The 27,413-nt window shown below is 51.5% G+C and overlaps 4 protein-coding genes across 15 annotated transcripts; 3 read left to right on the top strand and 1 right to left on the bottom strand.

Annotated features, from left to right (window-relative positions):
* The first annotated feature begins 50 nt into the window (after window positions 1-50).
* On the top strand, window positions 51-4,964 carry PDCD7 (programmed cell death 7). 4 transcript variants are annotated; one of them, XM_063412830.1, is made up of 6 exons: window positions 51-161; window positions 236-977; window positions 2,081-2,219; window positions 2,549-2,785; window positions 3,406-3,493; window positions 3,863-4,697. In XM_063412830.1, the coding sequence occupies exons 2-6, from the start codon at window positions 294-296 to the stop codon at window positions 3,978-3,980; spliced, it is 1,266 nt and encodes a 421-aa protein (XP_063268900.1). In that variant the 5' UTR covers window positions 51-161; window positions 236-293; the 3' UTR covers window positions 3,981-4,697. The 4 variants fall into 4 exon arrangements, 3 of the variants coding, with proteins under 3 accessions (XP_063268900.1, XP_063268901.1, XP_063268899.1); XM_063412831.1 differs by having other exon boundaries at window positions 58-75; window positions 3,863-4,698; XM_063412829.1 differs by having other exon boundaries at window positions 58-161; window positions 193-977; window positions 3,863-4,696.
* UBAP1L (ubiquitin associated protein 1 like) lies at window positions 4,829-16,362 on the top strand. Of its 3 annotated transcripts, XM_063412816.1 has the most exons (7): window positions 4,852-4,940; window positions 5,643-5,738; window positions 8,074-8,228; window positions 9,475-10,227; window positions 11,135-11,344; window positions 14,284-14,385; window positions 15,240-16,362. In XM_063412816.1, the coding sequence occupies exons 2-7, from the start codon at window positions 5,666-5,668 to the stop codon at window positions 15,372-15,374; spliced, it is 1,428 nt and encodes a 475-aa protein (XP_063268886.1). In that variant the 5' UTR covers window positions 4,852-4,940; window positions 5,643-5,665; the 3' UTR covers window positions 15,375-16,362. The 3 variants fall into 3 exon arrangements, with proteins under 3 accessions (XP_063268887.1, XP_063268886.1, XP_063268889.1); XM_063412817.1 differs by lacking the exon at window positions 5,643-5,738 and having other exon boundaries at window positions 4,829-4,940; XM_063412819.1 differs by lacking the exon at window positions 5,643-5,738 and having other exon boundaries at window positions 4,859-4,940; window positions 8,077-8,228.
* Window positions 16,363-16,886: 524 nt separating this feature from the next.
* RASL12 (RAS like family 12) lies at window positions 16,887-26,670 on the top strand. 7 transcript variants are annotated; one of them, XM_063412824.1, is made up of 6 exons: window positions 16,887-17,128; window positions 22,942-23,058; window positions 23,144-23,200; window positions 24,252-24,325; window positions 24,410-24,614; window positions 25,342-26,670. In XM_063412824.1, the coding sequence occupies exons 2-6, from the start codon at window positions 22,950-22,952 to the stop codon at window positions 26,148-26,150; spliced, it is 1,254 nt and encodes a 417-aa protein (XP_063268894.1). In that variant the 5' UTR covers window positions 16,887-17,128; window positions 22,942-22,949; the 3' UTR covers window positions 26,151-26,670. The 7 variants fall into 7 exon arrangements, with proteins under 7 accessions (XP_063268894.1, XP_063268893.1, XP_063268892.1 ...); XM_063412823.1 differs by lacking the exon at window positions 16,887-17,128 and adding an exon at window positions 21,957-22,083; XM_063412822.1 differs by lacking the exon at window positions 16,887-17,128 and adding an exon at window positions 22,102-22,670.
* Window positions 18,857-20,470, bottom strand: KBTBD13 (kelch repeat and BTB domain containing 13). Its single transcript, XM_063412820.1, has one exon. It carries the CDS (start codon window positions 20,467-20,469, stop codon window positions 19,087-19,089), a length of 1,383 nt encoding a protein of 460 aa, XP_063268890.1. The 5' UTR covers window position 20,470; the 3' UTR covers window positions 18,857-19,086.
* Window positions 26,671-27,413: the final 743 nt, after the last annotated feature.

The raw sequence follows: 27,413 nt of genomic DNA, 5'->3' as shown, positions 1-27,413 counted from the left end.
GAGCGAGAGGCGGGCGAGGCGGGTCCTCCCGCCCGCCAGGGGGCGCTGTGGCGCGGCGCTGAGGCGGGAGCTGAGGCAGGGCCATGGCGGCGCGCTGAGGGCTGAGGCGGGAGCTGAGGCGGGCTCATGGCGGCGCGCTGAGGGCTGTGCCGGGAGCTGAGGCGGGCTCATGGCGGCGCGCTGAGGGCTGAGGCGGGCTCATGGCGGCGCGCTGAGGGCTGTGCCGGGAGCTGAGGCGGGCTCATGGCGGCGCGCTGAGGGCTGTGCGGGGAGTTGAGGGCTGTGCCGGGATCATGGCGCAGCCGCCGCCGTTCCCTTCCCGCCTCCCGCCGCCCTTCCGCGCCTTCCCGCCGCCCTTCCCCGGCCCCGCCGTCCGCTCAGCGCCCTTCGCGGTAGGGCCGGTAGCACCGCCGCCTTTCTTCTTGCCGCCGCCTGCGGGTGAGGCGGGACCGCGCTTCCCGCCGGGCGTCCCGTACTTAGCGGCGGCCCCGCCGCGGACAGCGATCGAGGAGGAGGCGGTGCAGCGGCAGCAGGATGAGCTGTGGCTGTCGCAGTTCCTGGGCCGCCGCCGCGCCGCTGCCCCGCCGCCACCGCCGCCCGCCGCCGCCAGCCCCAGCGGCGCCCGGGCCGTGGCGGTGGCGGCGCTGGCGCGGGTGGCGCGGGTGACCGCGCTCTGCCGGACCCTGCGGCGCAGCGAAGACGAGGGCGACGAGCCGGGCTGGGCCCGGGCGCGGGAGGAGGCGGAGGCAGAGCTTCAGGAGCTGCGGGAACTTCTGCGGCCCCTGCGAGAGCCCGGCTACGGCGAGGCGCTGCGCAGGAAGGCCGAGAGAGCGAGGAAGAGGAGGCTGCGCCTGCAGCGGAGGAAGCATGAAGCCAGGGCGGCCAAGGAGGAGGAGGCGGCCCGGGCCGCCGAGCGGGAGGCCAAGATCGACCAGTGGCGGGCTAAGTGCATCCAGGAGGTGGAGGAAAAGAACAGGGTACGGTCCCGAGGGCTTGTCCTGCCTCTCCCTGGGGCTCCAGGACAGCGCGGTGGAGCAGGGGTGACCTGCCGGTAACGGGGTCACGGCGGGTTGTGCGTGCCTCACACCTGGCTGTGACCCCCGTGCTTCAGTGGGTGCCACCGAGGTGCTGCATGAATTCAGCATACAGAGAGACAAACTGTTTCCAAAGTCTGCAGCCCTGCTTCTTGCTTAGAAGTCTTAGCGGGCATCTAGGTTTTGCCATCCTCACATTCTAGGCCTTGACATGAAATTGGGGTTTAAGTTATTTCTGAACACCTGGAGGTTTTCCTCTCGGGTCCCAAGTGTCAGCCTGTCCACACTGCTCACAGCTATCCTGTGATGTCAGTGCTGTTTCAGTATCCATCAGCCTTGCCTCCTGCTTGCATCCTTCTAAAGCTTGTGGTTTACAAGCTTTTTAATCTCATGGGGAAGTAAAACATCTCCAAAGCAAAAAATACCACCTCAAATTAGACTTTTTGGGAAGTGCTGTAGGCACCTTTCTGTTGAATTTTGCCTAAAGAGCTCCCTTTCTGCTGGCCTGCTGCTGGGATGGTCCAGAGCAGCTGCTGCTGAAGGGTTTGTGGTCAGACTGTGGCAGGTAGTGGTCCTTAATTGCAGAACTGTGGAATCGGGATGGTTTCTGTCTATTGTAACATATTTACCCTAAATTTCTGTGGTTAAAGGCTCTCAGGCTTTCATAATTCATAAATCATCTAGGAAGTGTTTAAAAATGTGTGGATGTGGCACTTGAGGACATGGTTTAGTGGTGAACATGGTGCTGGTGCTGGGTTGACAGATGGACTTGATGATCTTTTCCAACATTAACAATTCCATAATTCTGGTTTGGCCCGGATTTATGAGTCCCACAGCATTCTTTTTTGTTTTCTGAAGTCTGTGGTGTTCTAGCCTTTTTTTTTTTTCATAAAAAGGCAAGGCTGGATGGTTGCCTTGACTTGTTGCTGTGACTGTGAAATCACTCTGCTCTCCAGGGCTTTGCTAATCTCTGAAAATACCATTTAATTCTCGTCTTTGAGGGATACCTCACACTTCTCACCTGTTTTTTTCCCTTCCTTTCATAGGAACGAGAGCTGAAGGCTGCTGCTGACAGTGTCCTGTCTGAAGTCCGGAAGAAACAAGCAGACACAAAGAGGATGATGGACATCCTGCGCGGGCTGGAGAAGCTTCGGAAACTGAGGAAAGAAGCTGCTGCCAGGAAAGGTTCATTACAAGAAAGATCCAAACTTTTTAAATTGCACACACAGGAAATAAGATGAGGGTGCCCTGTGCTGGCTTGTTAGGTGAAGCTTCAAAAAGCCGTGTCTTCATTGTGATCTTAATTACAAGAATAGGTACAAAATGCTGAATTCAGTGGTTGTGTTCCTATGTTTCCAAGCTCTTTCTAGGAGAAGTATTATTCCAGTAAGAATTCCATCTGTTAACAAGGTTAAGCTCATGTTCCTCTGAGATTTTGCCAACTCTGCTCTCAAGTCTGGTATCAAACCCCCTTCTGAATCTGAAAACTTAAAATCACTTCTCTTTCTGTTCAGGTGTGTGTCCACCTCCTTCTGCAGATGAAGCATTTGAAACTCAGGTGGAAAGTCTCCAAACGTTGCTCAAAACTCGCACAGAACTGTATGAAGCTGAGGAAAGAGCATTAAGGGTTATGCTGGAGGGAGAACAGGAGGAGGAAAGGAAGAGGGAAATGGAAAAGAAACAGAAGAAGGAAAGGGAAAAACTACTACAGCAGAAACTGGAAATGGATTCCAAGCTATTTGGGGATCCAGGTAAATTCTGCATCCTGATCTTAACAGTGTTTTTTTCCACATCACATCCCCATCTCACAGACACTGGATTTGAAATTCAGGCACAGGTCTTGTTGAGAAAGGAATCATCCACTGGAGTAATTTATAGTCTGAGAATCGAGGATGAACATAGGGCTTTTAACACCTGTGGTGTAAGAGGAGCTCTTGAGCTCTTTGACATGGACTGAAGCACATCTCAAGCTGCTTTCATAATGTTTTGCAAGAAAAGGTAGTAGATTAAACTGAAGTGAGAATAAACAGAATAGATCGAAGACTTCCAGAACCCAGCAGATGCTTTAGTCTGGTGCTTTGGTAAGTGTGACTCAGGTGATCTGGAAGGACTCAGTGTCCATATGTTGCACTTTTTTTAGATGGTGAAGGTCAGGAAGTTTTGCTAGTCTTGGCTTTCCTCTGACAGCTGTGGTAGGGACCAGGAGATGTGTAACATGTAAACAGTCTTTCATAAATTACCTAGGGACCTGATGTGGGATTACAGCTGAGCAGTAGCAAATGATTTTGTAAATTTGGGGCTTCTGAGACTCACTAGAATGGAAGATTTTTCTGGATTATTAAATAATTTTTCTGTGTCTGTGTTTTCACAGCTGAATTCCCACTTGGCCATCTGCTGCAGCCTTTTAGAGACTACTACTTACAAGCTGAACATTCTGTAGCAGCTCTAATCCAGATCAGGTAAAACCAAAGAAAGCATTCTATCATCAGAGATGGCAAACACTGTTTTTTGCAATTGTAAATTCAGTGCCCCTTTTGGTTTGTCAGCTTCCAAATATGGTTGTGCAATGGATTGTTCTGTTTTTTCAGGCTTCTTGCTTGAGTCATATCCAACAGATGCCCGTGTGAGGCAGAGTGCACTTACATGCATAACCATTCCATTTAACACCAGAACATTGGATTTTCACATTTGTCTATTGAAAAACAAGTTTTAAGAGTACAAGTACTGTGGGTTTTGTATGGATCAGTGACATCTGTGTGGGTGTGTAATAAATCTTTCCACCAAATGAACCCCAGCTCTCCTCTCAAACAAGGCTCTCTCTGTTAAAGGCACGAGTGGGATCAGTACCTGGTGCCAGCTGAGCATCCCGAAGGAAGCTGCATCCCTCCAGGATGGGTTCTCCCGAGTCTCCCCACCAATGACACTTGGGCCACTGCTGTCCGATAATTTAGTAATAAATTATTTCAGCATTGGAAGATTGCTTTGTTATAGTTGTTTGTAAATATGAGAGGATCCAAAGAGGAAGTCTCATCCTCTCTTTCAGCAGCCAGGTACTGGAATATCTTGACTGGAACGTCTTGAAAAAAAGTTTAAGAATTGTTTTAGCTGATTGACTGTGCAGGGAGATAACTGAGCAAGCCCAGAGCTGCCAGGCCTCTCGTGGTGTGGAATTACAATCCAGCTGCGAGTTCTTGTTAAATCTCAGTCTTAATAAAGGAACATTGCTGATGGTGGTGTTTGTGCCAGTATTAACATACTATTTTTAGTGGCTTTTATCTTTATAAAGGATGATGAAAACTTCACAAATAAAGAAAATTCTTTAAAAAAGAAGAGATCATTAGTAAACATGTTTTTCTTCTTAAATGAAGCATGTCAAGCATCACTGTCAAAATAGTTCCTGTATTTTTGGGTGTAGAGACAAACCTATTACAAGTTTAAACAGATTCTGAAGTACAAACAAGACAGGGTTTTTCAAGGTTGATCAAGGCAGCTGTTGACATTTTACTTTTGTGGGCTAAAACTGATACCAAAACATGGAAAAAATTCCCAGTTGTGCTGAAATAGGTTAGACAGCCTTGTGAATAAATACAAATTTGATGAATAAGCTTGCTGGAAGAAAACCGAATAAAATCTGAAGTCTAGCCTACTGTAAGTGTTTTGACTATATAGATATTTTCGTATAGGGACATATCACGTCTATAATATTTGATTAAAAAACAAAGCTATGTTTTGTAAGGTTTGTTTTTGGTACAGAAGAAATAGAGAAAACTGGATTTTTGTTTTTTTGTTTAAAGCATTTTCACACCAGGGGAGAGATTTGTTTGAGTACTTTGCATCAAATACGACTCCAAGGAGGAGAGAATCGTTGGGAAACGTTTGTGTGAAGGAACTTCTCCCTCCTGCAAGGTGACAGAGGTGACATCTGATGTCAAAGCTTTCCATGTTGGGGACAGTTTGCTTGTAACTGTGACGGCCCCTATGGATGTGGAGCTTTGCTGTGGCACCTTTCAGAGCTGCAGTGCTTAGCCCCAGTGTGTGGGAATCACGTTAATCCCTCCAGTGCTTTGCCTCTTGGCGTCACAACAGTGCGTAATTCACACGTGTCCTTGCCTCAATTCAATACTTGGGCCTTAGGTGTCATATTAGCAGTGTCCTGGCTGAACTTTGCACTGGTTTCTGTCAGTAAGAGACATGAACTGGTAGCTCCTGATAGAACATGAGTGCAGAAGTGTGCAGTTCTTGTTCACCTGTAGTGCCCCAAAATACAGATTGCCATGAAGTCCTCTGCAGGTGGTGTTCTGATTTGCTCTTCCCTGCATCCTCCTGTCCCTAATGTCACTTCCAGCATCTCATTACTCCACACTCAAGGCTGAGTCAGATCCTGGGGAGCCTTCCCTGATGAAAATGCACAAGATCAAATATAAAAATAAACTGCATAAAACCAACACAAACCCAACACTTTCAGTTCAGGCAGCATAGTGACCAGAGGATGCTCTGCTTAAATCATTAGGCTCCTTATCCCATCAGCATGTCTGATGGAACAGGCCATCCGCTTAAGCTACGATTATCTTAAAGCTGTCCAAGTCAGCTGCTTGTCTGACTCTGCAGGAATTTAAAGGGCTGAGCAGTAGATGAGGAGGCAGCAAAGCAGCAGCCTTGTTCTCCCTGCCCTGCGAGGAGAGAGCCCCATGAGTTCATCTGACGGTAAGGACAGCTTCATATTGCTAATAAACATTGGGCTTGAAAATGCCAGGGGAGGACCTGCCTTTATCTGTGTATTTGTTCCTGTCTAACGACATCTGCATTAAAATGTTGAATAGCTTTAGTGAGGAAGTTGTTGAAACCACAGATGGGGAGGAATATTTAAAATCTCAAATCATAAAATACATGGACACAGGGTATTAATTGAAAAAGTGTGTGTTCAGACTTGATTCCCATTTTTCTGAGTATAATATTTCCTACTTTTTTAGTTTTAAAAACTTAATATAGCCCAGAAGAAGAGAGGGGTTGGCTGTGAGTTTCCAAGATTCATTTGTATCCTATTCCTCCCCTGGTCCCGGTGCAGTTTGGGTTTCTCCTGCTGTGTAGGCACATCCTCTTGATGTGAACTGGTTCGTGCACTGGCTGGTGTCTGCCATGTGAAAGTGGGAAGGGCTGGTGTGGAGAACATGAGGTCAGAGCCCTTGTAGGAGTTCCCTTCTGGTGGGAGTTGGTGTTTATGACTGACCTTCTTACCCTTTTCTAGTAGCATTTTTGTTGTGAGTGCTCCTGCCCCAAAGTACTTCTTGTTTTCTAAACTGTGGTTTTGAGAATTAACACTTGTGTGAGCCTCTCTTAAAGCACAGGATTTACGCAGTGAAATACAGCGAGGTATGGTACCATCATCTCATCATATTTTCTTCATCATGGCTTCAGACACTCTCACTACCCATCACCATCCCTAAAAGTGTAATTTGAACCTGAGTGGAGCCATTCTGGGTGACAGATGCTGACACTCCTTTCCTCAGCACCCTGGGATTTTGGGAAGGGCTGGTTCACAGCCCAAGCTGCAGGGAAGGTCAGTCCCCCTTGCATGCAGGAGCTGCTCGAGGAGTAGCAGTAAACTGAGGGAAGGTGGCTTTGCTTACAGATGTTTTCAGGCGTCACCTTTGTCAGTGCTGACGTGGATTGTCCCTTAGGCTGAGCCCTTCTGAGCCGAGCAGATGGCCTGGCTCCATGTGGGATCCCAACACGTTGCCTGTGTCGCACATTGGAGGCAGGACATGTGCAGGAGCACAAAGCTTGTTAAGGGCTCTGCATGTACAGGGGTATTAAAGGCTCCTGGTGTAAGCAGGCAAAGTGACAACCCTGTTGTCATTCTGGTAGGACTGGCTGAGTTGCACTGAGTGATTGCACATTGATTTTGTATGTCACTCTCTGTGGCCTGGAAGCTTTTTGTGAGTCCTTTGCCAAGACAGGAAACTGCCCTGAACCCCATCTCCCATTACAGACTTATTTTTGCTTTAAACAGGCAGTTTTGTCATCCTTGTGTTTATTCTTCTGCATGTTTCCTTTTAGTGGAATGTTTATCCTTGTTGTCATAGAAGCTGTTTGTTTTCAAAGGAAAAAAATAATTGGGAAAAGCACTTAGGGATGTCACATACGTATTTACTGTGTGACCTGAGGATGAGTGCTGAGGACTTTGGGATGATTAGGCACATGCTGCCAGGACTAGAATTCAGTGGAAGACTGGCTACCAGCTCCTAACAGTTCATAAAAAAAGTGATTTTACACCCTCATCACTCGGAAGCTGAAAGCCCAAGGCTTCATGGAGCAAGTAATGGCTTTTTAGTAAATTGAGACATTTATAGAGACCTGATGGTGACACTTGCAGTAATATTTTCCCTGACAGCATTCCCAATTCACCAGCGATTTTTCTCTCCCCTGCAATTCCTGATCTAAAACTACCACCACACTTAAAATGAATGCATGGTTCCTCAAAGCTAATCTTAAAAATGGCTTGCTTGGCATCCTCCTGATTCCCATGTTTGACCGATGCACCAGCACCCTTGCCTGGCTCCCAGGGAGCTGCTGCACCCTCAGGATGCTCCCTGTGATGGCTTAGCAGCACGAGGCCCTGTGCATGAGCTCTGTCACCACAGGTTATAGACAGGGGAGATCTGCAAGGTGTCCTCTTGGCTGTGCTTTCCCCCTCTGTAACTGGAAAAAGTGCTCAGTCCCCCACTTGGGGAAGGGAGCATGCAATGGCACCAGAGGAAGAGAGAGAGACAGGAGGGATGGGAAGCAGCAGGGCAAGCATGGAGGAGAAAAATGCTCAGGATCTCTGCCAAAGGAAGCCATAAGCTTGGTCAAGTCCTGCTGGCTCAGGCTGAGAATAGCAAAGGTTAGTTCAGACAAAGCTTCCTGTGTCAGTAATTAAGATTTTCCCAATCTGTTTTTACCCAGCCAGCACTTGAAACAGCTCATCTTTCTCTCCTTCCAGCCAACTTAGAGGTGCTAGTCCTCCTCCCTCTTACAGTTTCTGTTTCCCTTCCTCCAGCAGCAAGAAATCAGGCAGCAGCAATGAACTACCTGGATGAAGTTCCCTTCCGGACAGCCATGAGCCTGAGTGGGGACTCAGAGGGAGAAATCCCTTTAGTCACTGCCCCTGACATTGAACTCCCTGACTGCACTGACATCCTCATGAGCACCATGGTGAGCCCACACTCATCACTGCAGGGGGATGCTCCAAGGGGTGTCAGCAGTGTTCTCATCAAAGGGGGGAAGGGAAACCTCCTAACTGATCTCCTCTTCACTGGCTGGTTTGCAGCAGTATTGGGAGGAGGTGAGGATGGTTTGTGGTGTGTGGCAGTGATGATGGGGTTGGTTTGGAGTTGCTGTCTAAAAATCCTTTCCAAGCAGGAGGGTAAGGTTTTTCTGGGATAGGAGGACAAACTTCAGGCTCTGTTCTGGGGTTGTTTTCTACTTTGGAGTTACCTCCATCTCATTTATTAATAATATTTTTAAAATGTTTACCTATAAATCTACGAGCTATAAGCAGGCAATACTACCTGTGCTGGAAGCATATAGATAGTGTATATATATATATATATATACACACACACACACCATGTTTCTCTCTATTTGGGGATGTTTTGATGTCCCCTCTGAGGCCAAGCCATTGTGCTGCTGGTCCTTATGGAGGGATATGAGGGTGTTTTCCTCAGAGAGGCTGATTTGGGTCCACAGCTGACCCAAGTGGCAGGAACAGTAAAAACAGCATTCCTGGGCTGTGAATGTACTTGCCTGCCTGTCAGGAGGAGACCTTGTTTGGAGAGCTCTGGGACAGGCAAGGCTTGTTTGTTCCAGGAAAACCCTCAGATTTCAGTCACAAACACACTTATATTTTAAGCTGAACTATGTGGAAATGACAACTCTGTTTGGGGACCAGCCGAGACCCTGGCGCCACTAGAGAATCCCATGGCTGGTTCTGCTTCTGCTTCTGCCCAAGGTGGCATCTCCCCTCTTGGTGGCTTCTGAGCCCCTGAAGTGGCTCTGCCAAGCGCTGCTAATGAGGGTCACAAACAAACTCTGCCACCATGCTTGGGGCTGGATGTGGTGCCTGTCTGCAGCTGCCTAAAATTGGGATGTCTGCACACTCCTGCTTACCACAGTCAAAATGACACAAACACCTTCAAGCACAAAACACTTCTCCAGAGAATTGTAGGTGCCACTCACAATAGTAATGACTTCATAGATAAATGGTTTTCAAGTATGAATTTGGGGATTCCCTATAGAGATGAGGCTGCCCAATCCTACGGCCAGCCCTAATTCTCAGGGAAATAGGAGCTAATAGGGGAAGCCTGCAGCCCTTGAAATCCCTGGTGGGGTGCCTGGTTTGCTCCATGCCGCATGGTCTGGTTTCACACGTCCTCACCAGCTGCCTCTCGCTCTTCCACAGCACGACTTCTCTCTGGAGAGGAAGGTGCTGTACTGGGTGGAGGTGGCCTCTCAGCAGCAAACCTGCCGCCACCGAGTCACCTCCGAAGTGGTCCCCACGGCTCCCCCGTGCTGGCTGCTGCTGGTGGACCCCGCCGACAGCTACGCGGGGCGGGGGCGGGACGGGGCGGTGCGGCGCTCCATCAGCCTGAGCGCTGCCCACGGCTCCCACGGGCACGCCAAGGGCAGGGCGGCGCTGTCCGACACAGAGAGTGACACCTGGCACTCGGAGGAGGGGGAGTACTCGGATGATGAGTACTCTTCAACCTCTTGGGAAGAGAATGACAGGGATGAAACACTCCTCTCCAGGAGGAGAAGCTCTGGGAGAAGTGTGTCTTCGCGCCCCGGCTCTTACCAGATCCGACCAAAGACGTCGCCTGGCTTGCTGGAGCCCTCGCCAGAGAACAACGTCCACAGCCCAGCCAGCCCAGACCCCAGCAAGCAGAGACGATCCATGGTGATATTTAACAACATGAAGAATGAGCTGGAAGCTGCCAGGAGGAAGCTGGCTGCTTTGGTGCCTCCTCTGAACAGAGCTGCCGCAGGGGGCAGGGGGATCCCGATGCCACGGCTGCTCCCCCAGTGCCCCGGCACCAACCGCAGCGTCAAGTACGGGGCAGAGCTGGGTGTGTCCCAGCAGGGGACAGTTGTGCCAACTCCTCCAGCCACAGCCGCGCCCATCCCTCCCATCACGCAGCACAAGCCCACGGTACCGGTGAGAAGCTCACTTTGGTGGCGCTTTGTTCATTGCTGAGAGAGGAGGGAGGTAGAGGGCATCGAATTGGTCTCATTTGGTGGGGGCTGGCCAGCAAAAAGGAGGTGAAATGGGGCTTCAGGAACACTGGACCCATGAGGAATTGCTGACGTTTTCACAAGAAGTGAAGAAAGGGTTTGATTTTTTCACTGAGGTTGAGAGAAGCTTTCTGGGTGCACATTTACTTGCTCTGTCCAAAACATCCGTGTTTTCCCCAAGCAGTGTCTAATCTGATTTTCAACTGAAGCACTAAAAAACGAGTCAAATATGGGAGGTTTGTCCTCTTTTTGCTTCATTATCCCATTCTAACATATATAGTCAGGGTTTATAGGGAAATGTCCCTTACACCCATTATGTCTTTTCTAGGAAACTTTGGGCTTCACAGTCCTGTTAGAAATACAGATCATTTAGTGATAGAGACAGTGGTGTGAAAGGATGGAGTAAATAATACTCTGTCACCTTAAATCTGAACTGCACCCTGCTTTTAAGAAATTGCATCTAATCCAGCTGCTTGAGAGATTTAGGAGATGAATTACTGAAAACCTGCAATAAAACCATCAGACACATGAATGACCACGTTATTTATATGCAGTTGCATTTGCCATGGAGTAATTAAGGAAAGATTAAATGCCCATGTGTATTTGTACAACACCCACCCTGAGCACTCTTCTCTGACCTGTATCCATGGCTGAGCCTGAATTTAATTAAGTCCAGTCTCATTTGATGCCCATCTGATGTTCCTTCTATGGGAATTTTCCTCTTCTGGATAGAGCAAGGTAATCATGAGCATGCAGAAGCATTTCCTCTGGGGTGTTTCACCTCATTCCATGACCTGCAGCAGTAACACCATCTGTTTCTTTCCTTGCAGTCCCTCAGCCCCTACACCTGCCTCCCCCCTGCCTGCACACCTGGACGGCCTCTGAGCTGCCACAGGTCCCAGCCAGATTCCTCGGCTGATCTGCTCTCTGCACTGAGCCAGGAGGAGCGAGACCTCATCGAGCCTGTCATAGCCCTGGGCTACCCCACCCAGAAAGCCATCCTCACCCTCCAGAAGACAGGAAGGCAAAGCTTAAGTCAGGTTGGTGGAGCTGGCACGGTACTCTGAGAAACTTTTGGTAAAGGAAAACTTGATTTTCGTGGAGAAAGGAATCTTCTTTGGGGTAGATTTTTGATGGCCTTGCCTTTCCACTTCAGACCACAGCTGACAGGATTTTCCATGAGATTACACTTTTGCTGTAATAAAATAGCAATGAGTTGCCCTCAGCTTTTTAGCACATTATCACGGCTGGCTTTGTTATCTGTTCAATCTGTTGTATGAAGCTTCATGTCCTTTTGAGGTACAAATTTTGCCCCCATATATGGAAACTTTTTGCACATCATTTTTCCCAGCTGTTGGATTCGTGTGATTATTGCCATGGCTCATCCTGTCAGAGTGGGACTGTAGGAATACCTTGGAGATTTGGTTGGACTCTCTCCAAAACACAACTTCTCTGTGTTGGAGCAAGCAGGGAATCCATGCAAACATTGCAGTGGAGTCCCGGAGCTCTTTTCCCGAGGAACCCTCTATAATAACCCGAAATTTATTGAAAATACTTAACATTCAGCCTCTTCCTATCCCTGCCTGCTGCGCTGCATCCTCATTCCCAATGTCTCTGTTTGTCCAGATGATTGTCAGAAAGGTCCAGGTGGGCTCAGAGCATCCATGACATGAGGGAGGCTGCTGGCTCTGACTCCCTTGACAAACTTGGGGCTGACCTGCCCATCCCAGCACAGGATTTTAGGGCCAAATCACCCAAGTAGTTCTTGCAGAGAGAGAAGGATCTCAATCACAGCTGAGCAAGAGGGATCTCCATGGGGCTGTCAAGCCACGGAGCAGATCCTGGCAGGGCATGAGCAGGCAGAGCACCAAGCAGCTGCTGCCAGCTGCCAGTCTCCTCCCCATTCCCCTGGGAGCTGCCTCTGCTGCCTGGGCCAGCTCTCACCCCCTGGGAGCTGCTCCGTGGCTGAGTCATCCTGCAGCTTCTGCCTCCCTCCTTCCCCTGGCTGGACCAGCTCCCCAGGGCTCGCTGGAGTTTCAGGCCAGCGGAGATGGGAAGGGAACCTTTATGTCCTCAATCCATAGAGGTTTCATCTAGGCACAGAGAGATGGGCAGAGCCCAGCCCATGTTGTTTCACAGAGCCAAGTGAAGGTGTCTTGTAGCAACTGCTTCAAAATGAAGAAACAGGGCATCTTATTAAGGGTGGAAATGGGTACAGCCTGCTCCCTGGTGTATAAACACCAAGACTCCCACTCCCTTGGAGAAGAGATTCCTGCACCAGAAGACAAGGGCTGGCTTCTATCCCATGCCTTCTTCACAGCAGTTCCCATCTTTCCCATTTATGCCAAATGTAGCCAAGATAAAGCCTGGCCCTTCATGCATCTTTTACAAGTACCAAACTACCAGATTAGTCTATATCTTCCTGGAAAATATGTTCCAGCTGAAATTAAAAAGAAGACCTGTGCTCTTTATTGCTTGCTGGTGATTCGATGTGTGACAATGACTACTTCAGCTGTGAGGATTGATGGAAGTACCAGATGGTAGCCAAAAATTGCTCAACTTCCTTGCAGTGTCAAGTGAGACTGGCAGAGCCCACCCCAGTAGAGAAGGCAATGCCTTCTGTAGCCTTCTCCAGAAGCAGTGCTTTCCTAATTTTGGTGGAAGAACCTCTCTGAAAGGCTGAAGCAGGATTAGTTGCCCCATGCCAGAGGTTCATTATGTAGGATATTTGTCTTAGCCAAAAAGACACCATTGCATGTTGATTAATGATCATTGGTCAATTCAAAATGCAACGTTGATCCATGGAGCCCTCAATGTACGTGTGAGCTGAGACATGACAAAGGCTGCAGCTGGTCAGTGTTAAAAAAACCTCTTCTTGTTCAGTCTTGAGGAGATAAATATGTAGATATAATATTTTTTGTGATAAAAAGCATTGAGTTGACAAGGCATTGATTTCATGCTGGGCTTGACCAGGCTGCCAGGACTATCTGTGTTATGCTGTAAGTGAGTGACTGTTCTGCCACAACAGGGGAAGAAAATACAGCTGTGATCTGGGGTTGTCATTAACCTGGTAACAAGAGAAATACTGTGAAGTGAGGAATGCCAGTGACCAGTGACTGTCTCCTTTCTGAGTTACTGGGCTCCTTAAGGCTGACATTTCTGAAAATCCCTACTTGACTGTTCAGCCAAAATAGATCAGCTCAATGTTTGAGAGAGGTTTTTGTCTTTTTCATATGTTTTATGGCCTTTCACTGAGTCCTTCTCCTTGTCTATGGCAGTGCTGGGGAGGGTGGAGGTCTGTGTGCTGGTGAATCTGGGGAGAAATTAATCAGCTTCTCCTTGGATGAAGAAGCTTTGGAGAGACCTGCGGGATGTTTTTATTCCCCTGCTATTGTATAGCTCATTTATTATTGCCTGTCCCATATGTTTTTGGACAGTGAGTGATTCTTGCAGTATTTAAAAGATGCTGCTGGGAATTGTGCTGTCAGCACTCCAAGAACAACAAGGAAAGCCAAAAATAACTGTTTACTTTCAGCAATGACAGCACACAGGTCTCCCCTGGGATGGGTTTTGCACTTGGACCCTGGTCCAAACCCACGGGTGCCTGAACCCCAGTGCATCAAAGGGATGTGGGGTCAGCTGAGTGAAGTCATCCCACCAGGACAGGCTCTGCCTCACCCTGCAGCCTGGGGGCCATTTCTCTGCATCTCAGATTATCACATGTTTGGTTTCCTCCTTGTCCTCCCTCCACCTTGTTCCCATTCCCACCCTGGGAGGGTAAAAAGGGACCAAGATGTTGTCTCCCACTGGGAATCCTGCAGACAGACAGACCACCCTGGCTGAGCATTGGATGGGGACTGGTACATGGTGGCTCATGTAGCCCCCACAGTGTGTCCCTGGGAGGTGGCAAGGGGGCTCCTGACTGGCCTTGCTCCCCGTGCCTGCAAGGCTGGATTAACCTGTCTGTCTTCCTCTGCAGTTCCTGAGCTACCTGGGTGCCTGTGATCGGCTGCTGAAGCAGGGCTATGAGGAAGGGCAGGTGGAGGAAGCCATGGAAATGTTCCAGTACTCGGAGAAAAAGGTCAGAATGGGATGGCACAGCCCAGCCCTTTGTTCTGTGTCCTCCAGGCTCTCTTTTTCAGTGGGCAGCACGCTTCCCTCTGCCTCCACAGGCCCTCCTGCAGCCTCATGGAGAGCCAGACCTCTAGGGCAGTGTCACCATAAGGACCCCTGGGGGAGGACATCTACTCCTTCACTTTTCTCTGCCCTTCTTCTCCCCGTGTTGTGCAGCACAGTGCTCACTCAGCCCCCACACAGGGAATCCCACCCCAGCCCACCAGCACTCACTCTCTCCTGCCCTGCCAGGGAGGAGAACCGTGGAGAACTGGGCGTTTGTCTCCATCATCAGTCTCCCCTGGGGTAATGAAGAGCCTGGGGAGGTAGAACTGCAGGAAATCCAGGCTGGCAGTGTTTGCTGGGATGGCAATGCCTGTAGGATTGCTGTGTCACCCTCCTTAGGGCAGTGGCAGTGGGAGGGCACCGGGGTCTCAGTGTCAGGGAAGGGTTTGTTTGTTAAAGACACAGCTCTGGGTGATGCTGTGGTGCTGGGGCCCAGCCTGAGCAAAGGGGGGAGCAGGATAAATGAATTCCAGCTGTGCTCACTGCCATTCTCTTCACAATGCAGGCAAACACTGCATGGAATTGATATAAATGTTATAAGGAATAGTGAAGCTAGAGGCTGACTTTATGAAATATTTCTTATTTAAGAAGTTTCAATGCTACCAGGGATATGTGTGCCCTCAATCTGCTGTCACAGTCATACAACCCAGCCAGATCTTCTGGCTGCAGCCTTGTCCCACAGCACTGCTTTTGCTGCAATCACACAATATATCCATCCATGATAATATCATTCTTCTCTCCTCCTTCTTCCTCCAGGCAGCTGAATTCTTGCATCTGTTGGCTCAGTTTAATGATATGGGCTTCCAGCAAAATGAAATCAAAGAAGTTCTTTTGCTTTGTGGGAATCAGAGGGAGAGGGCACTGGAAGAGCTCGTGATGAAAACCCACTGAGCAGCATCCTGGAGCAGTCACAGCTTCCCCTCTCCACACCAGACCAGACCAGAAGGACTGAGGTGATTCTGCTGCTCCATCCCCACCCCTGGAAGCACCAGACACAACTTCACAGCTCTGCCTTGGTGTCTCATTTTATGGACATCCATCATAAGAGTGTTTGTCATTCAGACACTGACTGCATAGCAGGAATGTTTATCTCCTCACCCACACATCCCCACCCTTGATCATCTCAGCTGTTCAGATCAGATGAAAGGAGATCCAAATTGCCTTCGGCTTAGATTTTTGCAAAACCCAAACCAAACCAGTGTTCTCCCCCACCTGAGGTGATGGGTGTCATGTTTTCAGCTATAATCAAATGGGGATTCTTAAAAGATTATATAAATCAACAGAAGAAATTGTTTTCCTAAAATCTGAAGGCTCCTGCAGGAACATGTGTTGGTCCTGGCTTGGGAAGAGTCTCAGCTGACTTAGTCATGGTTGAATATTGTAATTGAAATTCACTTTGATGGCATTAGCTTCTTTTAAACCAGAAATGTGAGGAAAATACACAATTCCATGTAGGTAAAGAAAGAAAACAAGCTGCCCTTGCTCGGAAATACGTGAGGTTTATCCAGTGCAGTGAAAAATGGTGAAAGCAAAGGTTTGTCCTCAGGCAACTTCATGAAATCAGAACAGAGAGATGGGGAACTGTTCACTGCCCTCACGCTCTGCCCAAATCAGGAAAATTCAGGGGAATTTACTTCCCTAAACAGTGAGGGCTCCAAATGAAGTGAAGCATACATATCAGCATCAGGAACATCTGGATGCCCAAGGGAATTTCTGTATGTAACTGAAGGACAGAGAATGGGAGATTCAGATCACTGTACAGGATGTGTGTCTTGGCTTGGCAGTGGAAGAGTGGACAGTGTTTTCACATAAAGTATGTTATTTTCCTGTGAATTAGATACAGATGTAATTTCTTTGAGTAAAGATGCTTGGGGCCGTTCTTCTGCAATATGTTTGTCTTTTTCTGTCAGGATGCCAACTGGCACAACCCAGCAGAGAAAATCCTTAGTTGTATTAGTACCATTTTCCATTGTACCCTTCCAAACAATCTCCCAGCACAGTGTGCTGCATCAAGGTGAAACAGTGTGTCCCTTCTCCCCGGATCTCCAGGTGGGTGCCAGACAACAACAGGAAGGTACAGCTCTCCATGGCTGCCTTCATTCTGGCCTGGATGCAACAAGGAAACTTGGCATCCGGGTTTTGGGGGAGCTGACCCTTCCATCCCCAAGGATGCTTTGTTCCTGCTCTTTAATGGCACTGAAATGGAAAATGTGGCACCCTGTATGTCCTAGGGAGATATTCCTGGGGAACTTTTTGGAACTCCCAGCTCTGTTTTTCCTCCTGCTTTCCCTTGGTTATACAAGCTTTTATTTTTGATACGGCCCTTATAAGGCAAGTCCATCTACAGACAGCTTTTCCTTACATTCCCCCTTGCCAAGATGATGTCACCTTCAAAACGAGACTTGCAAAAGGTTAAACTGTGGTTAGGCAGATTGCGTCGGGTCCAACTGTGATCTTTGGAGGAGCGAACACCGTGAAGATGGAAAGGGAAAGATAAGGGTGCTGTGCTGGTGCCAGTGGTGCTGAATTCTGCTGCAGCAAAGCACTCTGGCAGCATTGTGCCAACTCGCTGTGCAGAGGCGAGCAGCTTCTCGCCCTCCTTAGTGGTTTGCTTGGTCCTGGATCTTGGATCGTTTCTTGCAGAGGTAAGAAATGTATCTTTTTTCCTCCCTTTACACCTAAAATTATCTTGTGTTACTTACCACAGTCTGGATTGATGGATGCAACAAATGGCTTCTGGGAGCATCCATGCCATACTCTGCTGCCTGCCAAGACTCACACTTTCTCTTAAGTGCTACCCTTAACATTTTAAAACCTTTTGCATTTTGTTGACAAATATCTTTGTAAACCCCTGAACTGTCAAAAAGCAGCATGTGGAGGTTGGGAGGAGGTTGTGTCACTTGGTGTCAGAGCTGGAGGGAAGGGTGAGCCTGCCAAGTTCTGTGGTCCAGGGTTGGCCACAGGAGCCCAACATAAATATTTTAGTAACAGAATTATTTTAACTTCATTTTAATGGATGTTTAAGCTGTTTGTTCAACTTAAGTTTGTTTTAAAGCAGTGTGCTGCTCTCAGGAGAAGACAATGCAAAATGTTAATTGGCTTTGTCTGGGAAGGGGACAATGATTTGATTTGATGGGTTGCTGTAACATTCCAGCTGGGGACTGCAATGGTGCTCAGCTGCTCACAATGCCCACAGCACAGAGCTGGGACAGGTCTGTCAGTGTCCCCTGCCTCCTCCGTGCCACCGCCAGAACTGCAGCTCCACCGGCAGCAGTCTCCTCACAGGTGACACTGGGGTGGTCTCCTGGCCCAGTGGCAGAGAGCAAATGGGGACAAGACACAGCCAGTGGTTTTCCATCTGGCTGTGGGTGCAAGCTGGGGTTTTCTGGTTTGTTTTGGTTTGCAGTTGCATTAAGTGGGTTTATGCTCAAATGCGGGAACTGTTTTGAAAATGCTGAGAACTTGGCGGGGATCAGTAGCGGAGGTATTTGAGGCATTCCAGCTGGTATCCCTTCCACTCCTTCCCGGCCTGGACAGCACAGAGCCTGCCCCATGGATGGGAAACCAGCTGAGCCAGGGTCTGGGTTTGCTGCTGCCCTGGTCCCTGTGGTCACAAAGGGGAGCTCCCAGCTATCTCCAGAGCGGTGTTGAGGGCTGTGAACCCTCAGCACCAGGTGGTGGGATCTAATGTGAACAGCTCCTCTGGCTGTGGAGCTGTGCAAGCCTGGTATCACCATGTAATGGCTCCCTCCCCCTCATTCCCCTGTGGCACTCTCTGTACTTCCAAGCTTTGCCATGTCCTCAAAAAACCCTGACTTGGCTCAAGCAAGTCCCTGGTGAGAGCCAGCACTTTGCCACCCCGTTGGGTCTGTGCTGGGGCCTGGGTGGGGAGGGGTGGTGACTGATGGTTCCCAGGTCCCAGAAAACCCTTGGCACATGAAGCACCTGATGCCCAGGAGCTGCTTTCCTTCACTCCCCATCTCCCCTCCTCCTCCCAGGACCCTGCTGCAGCCACAGAGGATTCCCAGGGGAGTGTGGGGCTTTGTGGGAACCGCACTCCCACGTAAGGCTCTGAAACTGAGCCGCAGCTGAAAAAGCATTCAGGGGCAGAAGCGAGTCCTGACACAGATCCCTGTTAGGAGGTATTGTCCTTCAGAAGCATGGGAGGAAAAAAACCCCAAACCCAAGAGTAATGAAAAACACAGTAATGAGAAGCTTTTCTATAGCTTTCCTTTTAATTCCGGCATGTAATGAATGATTTCCCATCAAGGCAGAGAGGAGGTGGAATGCTGCACACCCTCAGAGTGCAGTCAGAATAAATAAATCCCTCATTTCCATATCTGTGGTATCTGTCCTCTGCAGAAGCCACAATGTCCTGCACACAGCTGGCTTGTGAGCTCGTGGCTGACAGGACTTTGTGCCCATGCAGGGCAGGAAGAGCCAGACAGCAGCTGCCCTTCCCCTCTGGCAGCATCTAATGTCACCTCCAAGGACCAACATGATGCATCCCTGGACCTCTGTGGAGGAGGAGAGGAGCCCAGGAGAGCAGTGAGTGCAGAACTGAGGCCGTGTGCAAGGAGAGCACCCTGACAAGGGGCATCAGCTACGTCGCGATGTCATGGTCACGTCTTGGCAGCCGCAGGAGGAAGGTCTGCAGGGAGCCGCTGCGTGGGAACCCTGCCCGCTCCTTCTTCTGCTTCCAGGTCTCCTCTTCCACAGAGTAGAGGAGTGTCAGCATCTTGTTGACGGTGTAGATGGTGTCACCCCTGACAACAGCGGTGAAGAGAGCTCCCTTGCTGTTCATGAACTGCCCGGGCAGGGCGCTCCACTGCCGGGACGTCAGGTTGAAGCAGTCGATGACGCAGCGCAAGAAGTCGTCGTAGGGGCCGTTGCGCATGACGTAGAGGTTGTCACGATGGGCCACCATGCAGTGCCCGTAGCTCTGGTGCCGCTTGAGCTCGGTGACGGGAAGCCACACGTCTTGCTGGGTCTCATACTCGTAGATTACAGTGGTGTCCAGCGGCTGCCACAAGCAAACGAAGATCTGCCCCAAGGCTTGGGCACAAGGCGCTGCCGTGCTCGGCTGCGGCAGGTCAGAGACGAACGTCCAGGTGCTGGAGGCCAGGTCGTACCTCTCCACAGACTTGAGCGAGATCTTCTCGTACTCGCCGCCGATGGCGTAGAGGTAGCCCTCGTGGCCCACCAGCCTGACATCGTAGCGCAGCTGGTGAGGGCTGGGGAACTCGCTCCAGGCGTTGGCATCGGCATCGTAGCAGAAGCTGCTCTCCACCACCTGCTTGTTAGCCCCATAGACACCACCCACGATGTAGATCTTATTATCCATGGTTGCCATGCCGGCTAGGAATGTGCTGGCACTCAGCGGAAGGCAGGAGAGGGTCCTCCAGGTATTGGTCTCCTCGTCCAGATAGCAGATGGTCCTGGAGAGGTCCTCCAAGAACTCAAAGGTGGGTGTGTGGGCTCCCACTGCCACAAAGGTGCTGGGTAGGAGGGCTTCCACGTAGGCCAGCAGGTCATCAGAGAGGCAGTCCAGGTACTCCTCCAGCTCAGCGTAGCTGTCCCTGATGTAGAGTGCGGCGCAGTGGAAGAGATCCAGGAGGCCGAATATGGCAGCAGCTTGGTACAGCAGGATGCAGTTGTCAGAGTTGATGGAGTGGATCAAGTATTTGGCCAAGGGCTTCACCTGCAGGAAGGCAGCACATTCCACTGCCTGGAAGGTCTCCTCGCTGCCAAGGATGGGCCTCTCGCCCGCCAGCACCCGCAGCATGGCGATGAACCCAGCTGCACTCAGCTCCCCCAGCCCGATCTCCTCCTGCGTGCTCTCCCTCATGCCCGAGCGGAAGAGGGCACGGAAGTACTCACTGCTCTCCACCAGCAAGGTCTTCTCCACCGAGAATGACTGCTCCTCCACCCGGATACGCACCCGCTCCGGGGGCCTTGCCTGGGAACCTTCCTCCTCTGGGGTCATCCTCACCCAGGATCTCAGCAGCCCTCAGGGGTGGGGGAGCACCCGTTGCCCCTCCGTGCCCCGGCACAGCGCCCTCCGGCCTTCTCCACCCTTTGATGCCGTTGCTGCACTGCCCGGAGGCCTTGTAATATAAATACCTTGGGCTAAAGATAGCTGAGCTCGTGACCGGGGCCCTTCAAAGGCATCCGCCAGGCTCAGCTGCCCCCCCAGGCTCAGGCAGGGTTCCAGTGTCACCAGCCAGGACTGGGCATGACAGAGTGGCCTGGATCATCCCATGGAGTATGCCCAGCCACTCAGGAGAAAACAGGTTTTGCCCTCTCCACTCTCAGGCATCCTTCTTGTGATGCCCTAAGGAAGAGTCCCCAGCCTAGTGAAGGCAACACTCTTGCATGGCTGGGAAGAGCCATGGCCACACTATTTTCTTTTCCTTTAAAGCGTGGAGTTTACAGCCCAGGAAGGTAAACAACATCAGCAAATCTCATTGCCACCCAGCTCGGCCATGGGAGAGGGGCTTGGCTGTTCCTCAAGAAACCTTCCTTTGTGACCCTCCCCACAGCAGCAGCATCTGCAACATCCATCCCAGCTGCAAGGAGCCACAAGCCAGCCTGTGCTTCACCTGGGGATTTTATGGTGAGAAAAGGGAAGTGCAGCAACCTCTTTCACCAAAAAAACTCCCCTCTGGTCTCAGGGCTTGCCCAGCTCCTCATAATACCTGGCTGTGGGAAGAGATAAACCCCTGTTTATTGACACACAGAGGTTCAGAGTGAAGAAAAGTGTTATTTGTGGCACATCACTTGTGTGCTAATCCCAGCTTTTTCTGGCTAGAAATCCCATTTCAGCTCTGCCGTGGGGTGCTAAGGAAGGCTGACAACAGGGCTCACTTGGGGCCTCCTTCCTGGATCTCCCCATCACTACTCATGACTACTTTGCAGCTGGTGTTTTGTTTTGATGAATAATTTAACCTGAGCAGCTCATCCCGCTGAAGGTCAATTTTTGCTCCCTCCTTAACCCCCTCATCCCAGCAGCTGGGAACTTTCCAGGCAGTGCATGATGGCAAAATTGTTGCCTCAGAGTCGCGGCTGCAAGCAGGTTCCCCCAAAAATCTTAGTTTAGGGGAGAATGGGAGAGTTTTGCATTTGCACCACTGTCATTGATCCTCATAGATACCCAGCTTAAAATACCATGTTTAGTTCCAATTGCTTTTAAGCACTCTAGACCTGTGACCACAGGAGTAAAGGGTCCTCAGAGGGGCTCTGCTTCCCACAGGGGAATTATCCCTGTGATACCCATTCTCCCCATCCTTCGGGTTTGCAGGGACTTCCACACTCCCAGACTATTTTGGGAGGGTTTAAAAATATCCTGCGTGTATTAACGGGCAATATTCCCAAGGGCGCAGCAGCCCCGCATGGCCGCGGAGCAGCCCTCGCCCCCAGCCTCGGCTACGGCCCGCCCCGCATTCCCCCGGGACCTGCCCGGGGGCCGTATCCTGTGGTCCCGGGCACTGAGCCCTATCCCAAATGGCTGTGATCGCCATGACAACGCTGACTTCAGCCTCCGCCACCTACTCGGGCTCAGAGCCACTGGGTGCCGGCTGATGGATTGGTGCGGGCACTGGTGAGTACTCCCTGGGCTCCCTTTTCCTCTTGGGACCGAGTCTTTGCGGTGGGAAAAGAGTGTTTTTTCTCCCTCGAAAGCCTCTGCCGACAGCAGAAAGTGTCTGTGCTTAATTGCATCCGAAGGAGCCGGGCAGGTGGTGCGCAGGGTGGCAGGACAGGGTGCTGCTGCTGCCTGCCGGAGGTGTGATGAGTGCCCCGGCCTCAGCCAGGACAGAGCAGATTTGGGCTTGCTGGGGGCACGGCAGGGAGCTGAGGGCTCAAGGAGGTGCCGGGACATGGCGAGGTGACCACCAAGCCGAGGCACGGCAGGTCTCGGGCCCGGGGTCCCTGCCCGAAGCCGGGGGAGCTCGGGGTTGCGGCGTGTGCTCTGCCGGGGGGACCGTCCTCGGGGTGGCCGGGGCAGCGTGTCCGGCCCCGCGGCGTGGCAATTTTCCTTACAAGGAGTTTGGCTGGAGCCCGAGCAGCGGGAGCCGCACTCGCCTCCGCCTGCCTCATTCATCGCAGCCCCGGCCGTGCAGGGGCCGCTGCTGTCCCGGCCCCGAGCTCACGGAGAACCCCGCGTCCCCTCCGGCCGCGGGTTTTAAGGTGGGAGGCTGCGTTTCTCTTCTCTTTCGGGGGTGCGATGAGTGGGCAGAGGGCTGGGGGGTCCTTCTCTTTGGGTGAGTGCTGGCCGCCACTGTGGGATGCGGATGCCAGCCAGCCTGGCTCTAGGATGCGGATGGAAGAGAGGGAATCTCCCACCCTGGTGCTGCTGAGCCCTTCTCTCGCCCAGGCTGGGGTACCCACGAGCCAGGCAGTGATGAGGTGAGATCCGACATGGCAGCGGGTGCTCCACGTCCCCCGCTCTCTCCCGCAGGACCGAGGATGTCCTCGATGTTTGGCAAACCCCGAGCCAGCAGCGAGCGGCCGCCCCTGAGTCCCCTCCCCGAGTGCAACGTGGCCATCCTGGGGTGCAGAGGGGCCGGCAAGTCAGGTGAGACGGGCACGGGCAGGGATCGGGGAGCTGCGGGGTGCCCTGAGGGGACACCCGCCTCACCTGCCTCTTCCACCTCCCGCAGCTCTGACCGTGAAGTTTCTAACCAAGAGGTTCATCAGTGAATATGATCCCAACTTGGGTAAGGCGTGTTCTTATCCCACAGAGCATCCTTCCCACATCCCACGTTTCCCATGAATGTGTCATGTAGGGGGAAAGAAAAAACCACGCACCCAAAATTATATAAAAAAACAGGAAGAAGGGCTGGATTTGACCCAAAACCATTGCAAAAACAGGGGTGAAAGCAGTGCTCTCTCTGGGGGCACTTCCCACGGGGAAAGTTGGCTCCTTGCATTGCCCCCTAAAAACCAAAATCTGAATTTTTGGGGCTCTTTGAGGAGCATCTCATGTCTGTTGGGCAGGGAAAAGGCTGAGGATGAGTGCACAGCAGGCAACCCCGCGGCTGAGTTTTGCAGGGAGCAGTTCTGGGCATTTTTTTCCCACTCATTTGAGTAATTAATAACTATTTTTCTAGGCCTGACTCCAGGCTGTGGGGAAGAACCATAAATGATTTATTTGGGCCATTAGGGAGATATGGACCTTGTCCAGGAACCAACTCCAGCCCCTAATAATTCAGTGACTCTTATAAAGACAGACAAATCCTTTCTTCCTCAGATATTTTTGGGAATGTGGTTTAATCTTCCCATGTCAAAACCTTTCCGAAACACATTCGTTAAAATCTGGCCCAAGGAAAGCATCTTTCTCCTGGGGGAATGGCTCAATGGCTCTCCCTGCCTGCCCTCCTTCCAAAAGAAAGGACTGCTCCTCTCACTTGATTTATTGGGAAGCAGTCCCATGTCAAGCCCCTAGCTTGCTTTATCTCATCAGGCCATGGCTTTTCGATAAGGGCCAAGCCCTGGTGCAGTGATTGTTGTGCCAAGCTCCTTCCCCTCCCTCCTCCTGTGGGAGCCCACGCTTGCAGCACGTGAGGAGAAATAAGCGATCCTAGCCAGGCTTGCCCAGCAACATCACCACCAGTGCCCCAAAATAATGTTGTCTCAGGAAGGAGTAAGGTGGGAGGCATTGGTGGAGGATGCTCGTCATCGGGGCTGAAATTTTTCCATGGTGTCCCAAGCATCCTGGCTTTGCTTGCTTTGAAGAAGACAGGATGTGCTAGCCTATCCTTCTTGCAGAGGACACCTACTCCTCAGAGGAGCTGGTGGACCAGCAGCCTGTGCTCTTGAAGGTGATGGACACTGCTGACCAGGTAAGGCACTGGGGAAATGATGACCAGCTGGACCATGGCTGGACCACAACTGGACTGCAGCTCAGCCCCTCCTCTCCCCCGCAGGATGGCCCCGGGAACTGCGAGCGCTACCTGTGCTGGGCCAGCGCCTTCCTTGTTGTCTACAGCATCGACAACAGGAGGAGCTTTGAGGGCTGCCAGCGCTACCTGGAGGTGCTGGCCCTGCACGCGCGGGGCTGCCAGCGCCACTGCCCCGTGCTCCTGCTGGGAAACAAGCTGGACATGGAGCAGTACAGGTATCGGGCATGCGGTAAGGCTGCCTGTTCCCCGTGGGAGAGAGATCACAGATCCCCATCCCTCCAGCTGGGATGCAAACCCCAAATCTGTTTTTTTTTTAATGGGTATTTCCACCCCCATTAGTATTTGCAATATCCTCCCACATCTCCGAAAGTTTCTGCTCTCCTGCCCGAGGGCTGATGTGTTTATTTTGAGCCCATTGGTATTTTCAGTAGGATGGTTTTTGGCTGAGTGGTGAGGCAGTGTCACCATCCCTGGCAGGGCTTGAGCCAGAGGAGCCCCTCTGGACATGCCCTTCCTTTCCCTGGAGCCCTCTAGTTCCAGCCCCACTGCCAGGACTGGATGTGCCCAATATGTTTTTCTGGCCTTTTGTGCTGCTCTGTGGTCCCGCGAGTCCCTGAGTCACATGCATTGCTGGAACCCCTGCGCTCCCAGGGGGGAGGTATCCCCCTCCCCACAGCCAGGACCTGCCCCATCTCCTCCTCCCCGCTTCCCAGTGCACTGTCATCACTGTGTGATTCCCCAGCGACACAAAGAGACCATTACTCTGGGATTTTGGGAAAGGCAAAACCCTTTTGGATTCATGTACCTGCTTGTCCCAGGGCAGGGATGGCCAGGTGCTACCTTGGTGCTCTTTGGGAAGGAGGCGTGGGATGCAGGATCTGTTACCTGCACCCTTTTCGGGTGGCTGCCATGCCCCAGGGGATCCTGCACCCGTCCCCTCCCCTCTCGCCAGGCAGGTGCCCTCAGCAGAAGGGATGTCCCTCGCCAGCAGGTTCGGGTGCCTCTTCCACGAGGTGTCTGCCTGCCAGGACTTCGCTCGGGTGCAGCACGTCTTCCACGAGGCCGTGCGGGAGGTGCGGCGCCGGGCGGAGCAGAACCTGCCCGTGCGGCCGCTCTTCATCTCCGAGGAGCGTCCCTGCCCGCCCGTGGCCACGCCGGTGGTCCTGCCCACCCACCACAGCTTGGCCACCTGCACCTTCAACACCCTCTCCACCGTCAACTGCAAGGAGATCCCCTCGGTGGCCCAGGCCAAGCTGGTCACCGTCAAGTCCTCGCGGGCTCAGAGCAAAAGGAAAGCTCCCACGCTCACCTTGCTGAAAGGCTTCAAGATATTTTAGGACACATCCCTGTGGGCTGCAGAGAGGGAGAAGAGAGACCCTCATCCATCCCCCCAGCTCTGCAGAGGCTGAGACCTTCCATGATGGACTCACAGGCATTGCAGCAGCCGCTGGCAGATGGTGGCCTCAAGTCTCCATGCTGGGGCAAAGCTAGCAGTGGCAACTTGGCGAGCAGGCAGAGTGCCAAGGGTCTGCCACGGGCTGTGGCATCGCTCTGCCTGCTCCTGCCAGTGCTGCTGTGGTGTTTGCACCCTGTCCTGCCACTGGCACTAGGGCCAGATCAGTTTTCTGTGAGGATGCAGCAGCTCCCAGCAGAGCCGGAGCTGTGGATACCACTGGGAGGGCAAGGGCTGGCCCCATGGCCACCAGCCAGCTTGGGCACCTGGCCCACAGCCACGGGAGCTCAGAAAGGAGGGATTAATCATTAATCCAGCACGGAGGCACCCATCTCGTTCATCCCACAGGTCCCCGACTAAGCAATAAGTAGGAGGAATTTTTATTTTTTTTTTAATCCAGATAAAAAAGGTGCAGATACTGTTTCAGCTGCTTAAAGGCCCCAGGTGGCCTGAAACTGATACCCACACATCAAGCTAAGTCACATCAAAATTGCTGCTTTTTAAATCAACTTTTTACACTATAGCATCCCTTTCCAAAGGCTTTACAAGGAGATGCTTTGCTGACAAGGACGTGGTCTGAAAAGCCTTTGTTTAAAAGACTGATGTATTTCCAATAATGTCCTAAATTATTTCATGGCTTTTACGTGTGCCCAGTGAAGGACACAAAGGGAATCCTGGAGCAGACCAGGCTCTACCTGTGCTGGAGCCAGGGCCAAGGGCTGGGTGTTTGGTTTCAGGTGCTCCATCAGGTTAAATATTCTGCTTCTCCCTGGAGTTGCAGTTACTTTGCAGAGTAAAATATCGATGTGTATATTTGTACATATAGCCATATAAATATATATATATATGACCTTACTGACAGATTCAATATGGCATTTTGATCAACCACTTTGGAAAGTATTTTAATAAAGAGGATTCTGAAAAGAATAAAAATGCTTCAGCTTCAGTGTTGCTGTTTTCATGATGGGAAGTGAGGGTGCTTTCCCCGGCTGAATGCAGGCCAAGCTTCCTGCTTCCTTCCCTGGCTCAGCTCCCACCTGTTTGCAGCACCTGAGGGAGGAGAAAAGCTGGCACTGGAGGGAAGGCTGGAAGCAGCCGAGAGCACTGGGGGAACACCAGCCAGGCAGGAGCCCAGGGCCCTTCCTGCAGGTGCAACTCTGCTGCTTTCTTGTTTCACGCTTTTCTTTCCCCAGGCTAAACTGCATTTTTAAACTTGCACCCCTATGAACCGAGACATTCTGATACCTTCCATAAGGCCTAAATGGGCTGACTTCAGCTGCCCCTATATGGCCTCCTCAGACATCTCCGTGTACAGGGACGTGACAGTCCCGTCCTTCCACTGCACCATCACATCCCCTGGTCTCTGGTCCTGGGGCCCTGGCTCCTGCTTCAGAGGCTCAGCCAGGCTGTGTTCCTGCACAGGCATCAGGGCTTGCTTGGCATCCAGGTCAGCCTCCTGTGTGGTTTGTTCTGCTTCTCCATTCACGAGGAGCTTCCTTTTCCTGCAGGGAAGGCACAACAAGGACACAGAGAGTGAAGCAGCAAGCCCAGCCCACATCTGAGGGCACCTACCCC

Source organism: Prinia subflava, chromosome 15 (genome assembly GCF_021018805.1).
Source record: "Prinia subflava isolate CZ2003 ecotype Zambia chromosome 15, Cam_Psub_1.2, whole genome shotgun sequence".
Taxonomy (NCBI): domain Eukaryota; kingdom Metazoa; phylum Chordata; class Aves; order Passeriformes; family Cisticolidae; genus Prinia; species Prinia subflava.
Note: the sequence above shows the minus strand (reverse complement) of the source record. Positions and strands in the feature narration are given on the sequence as shown.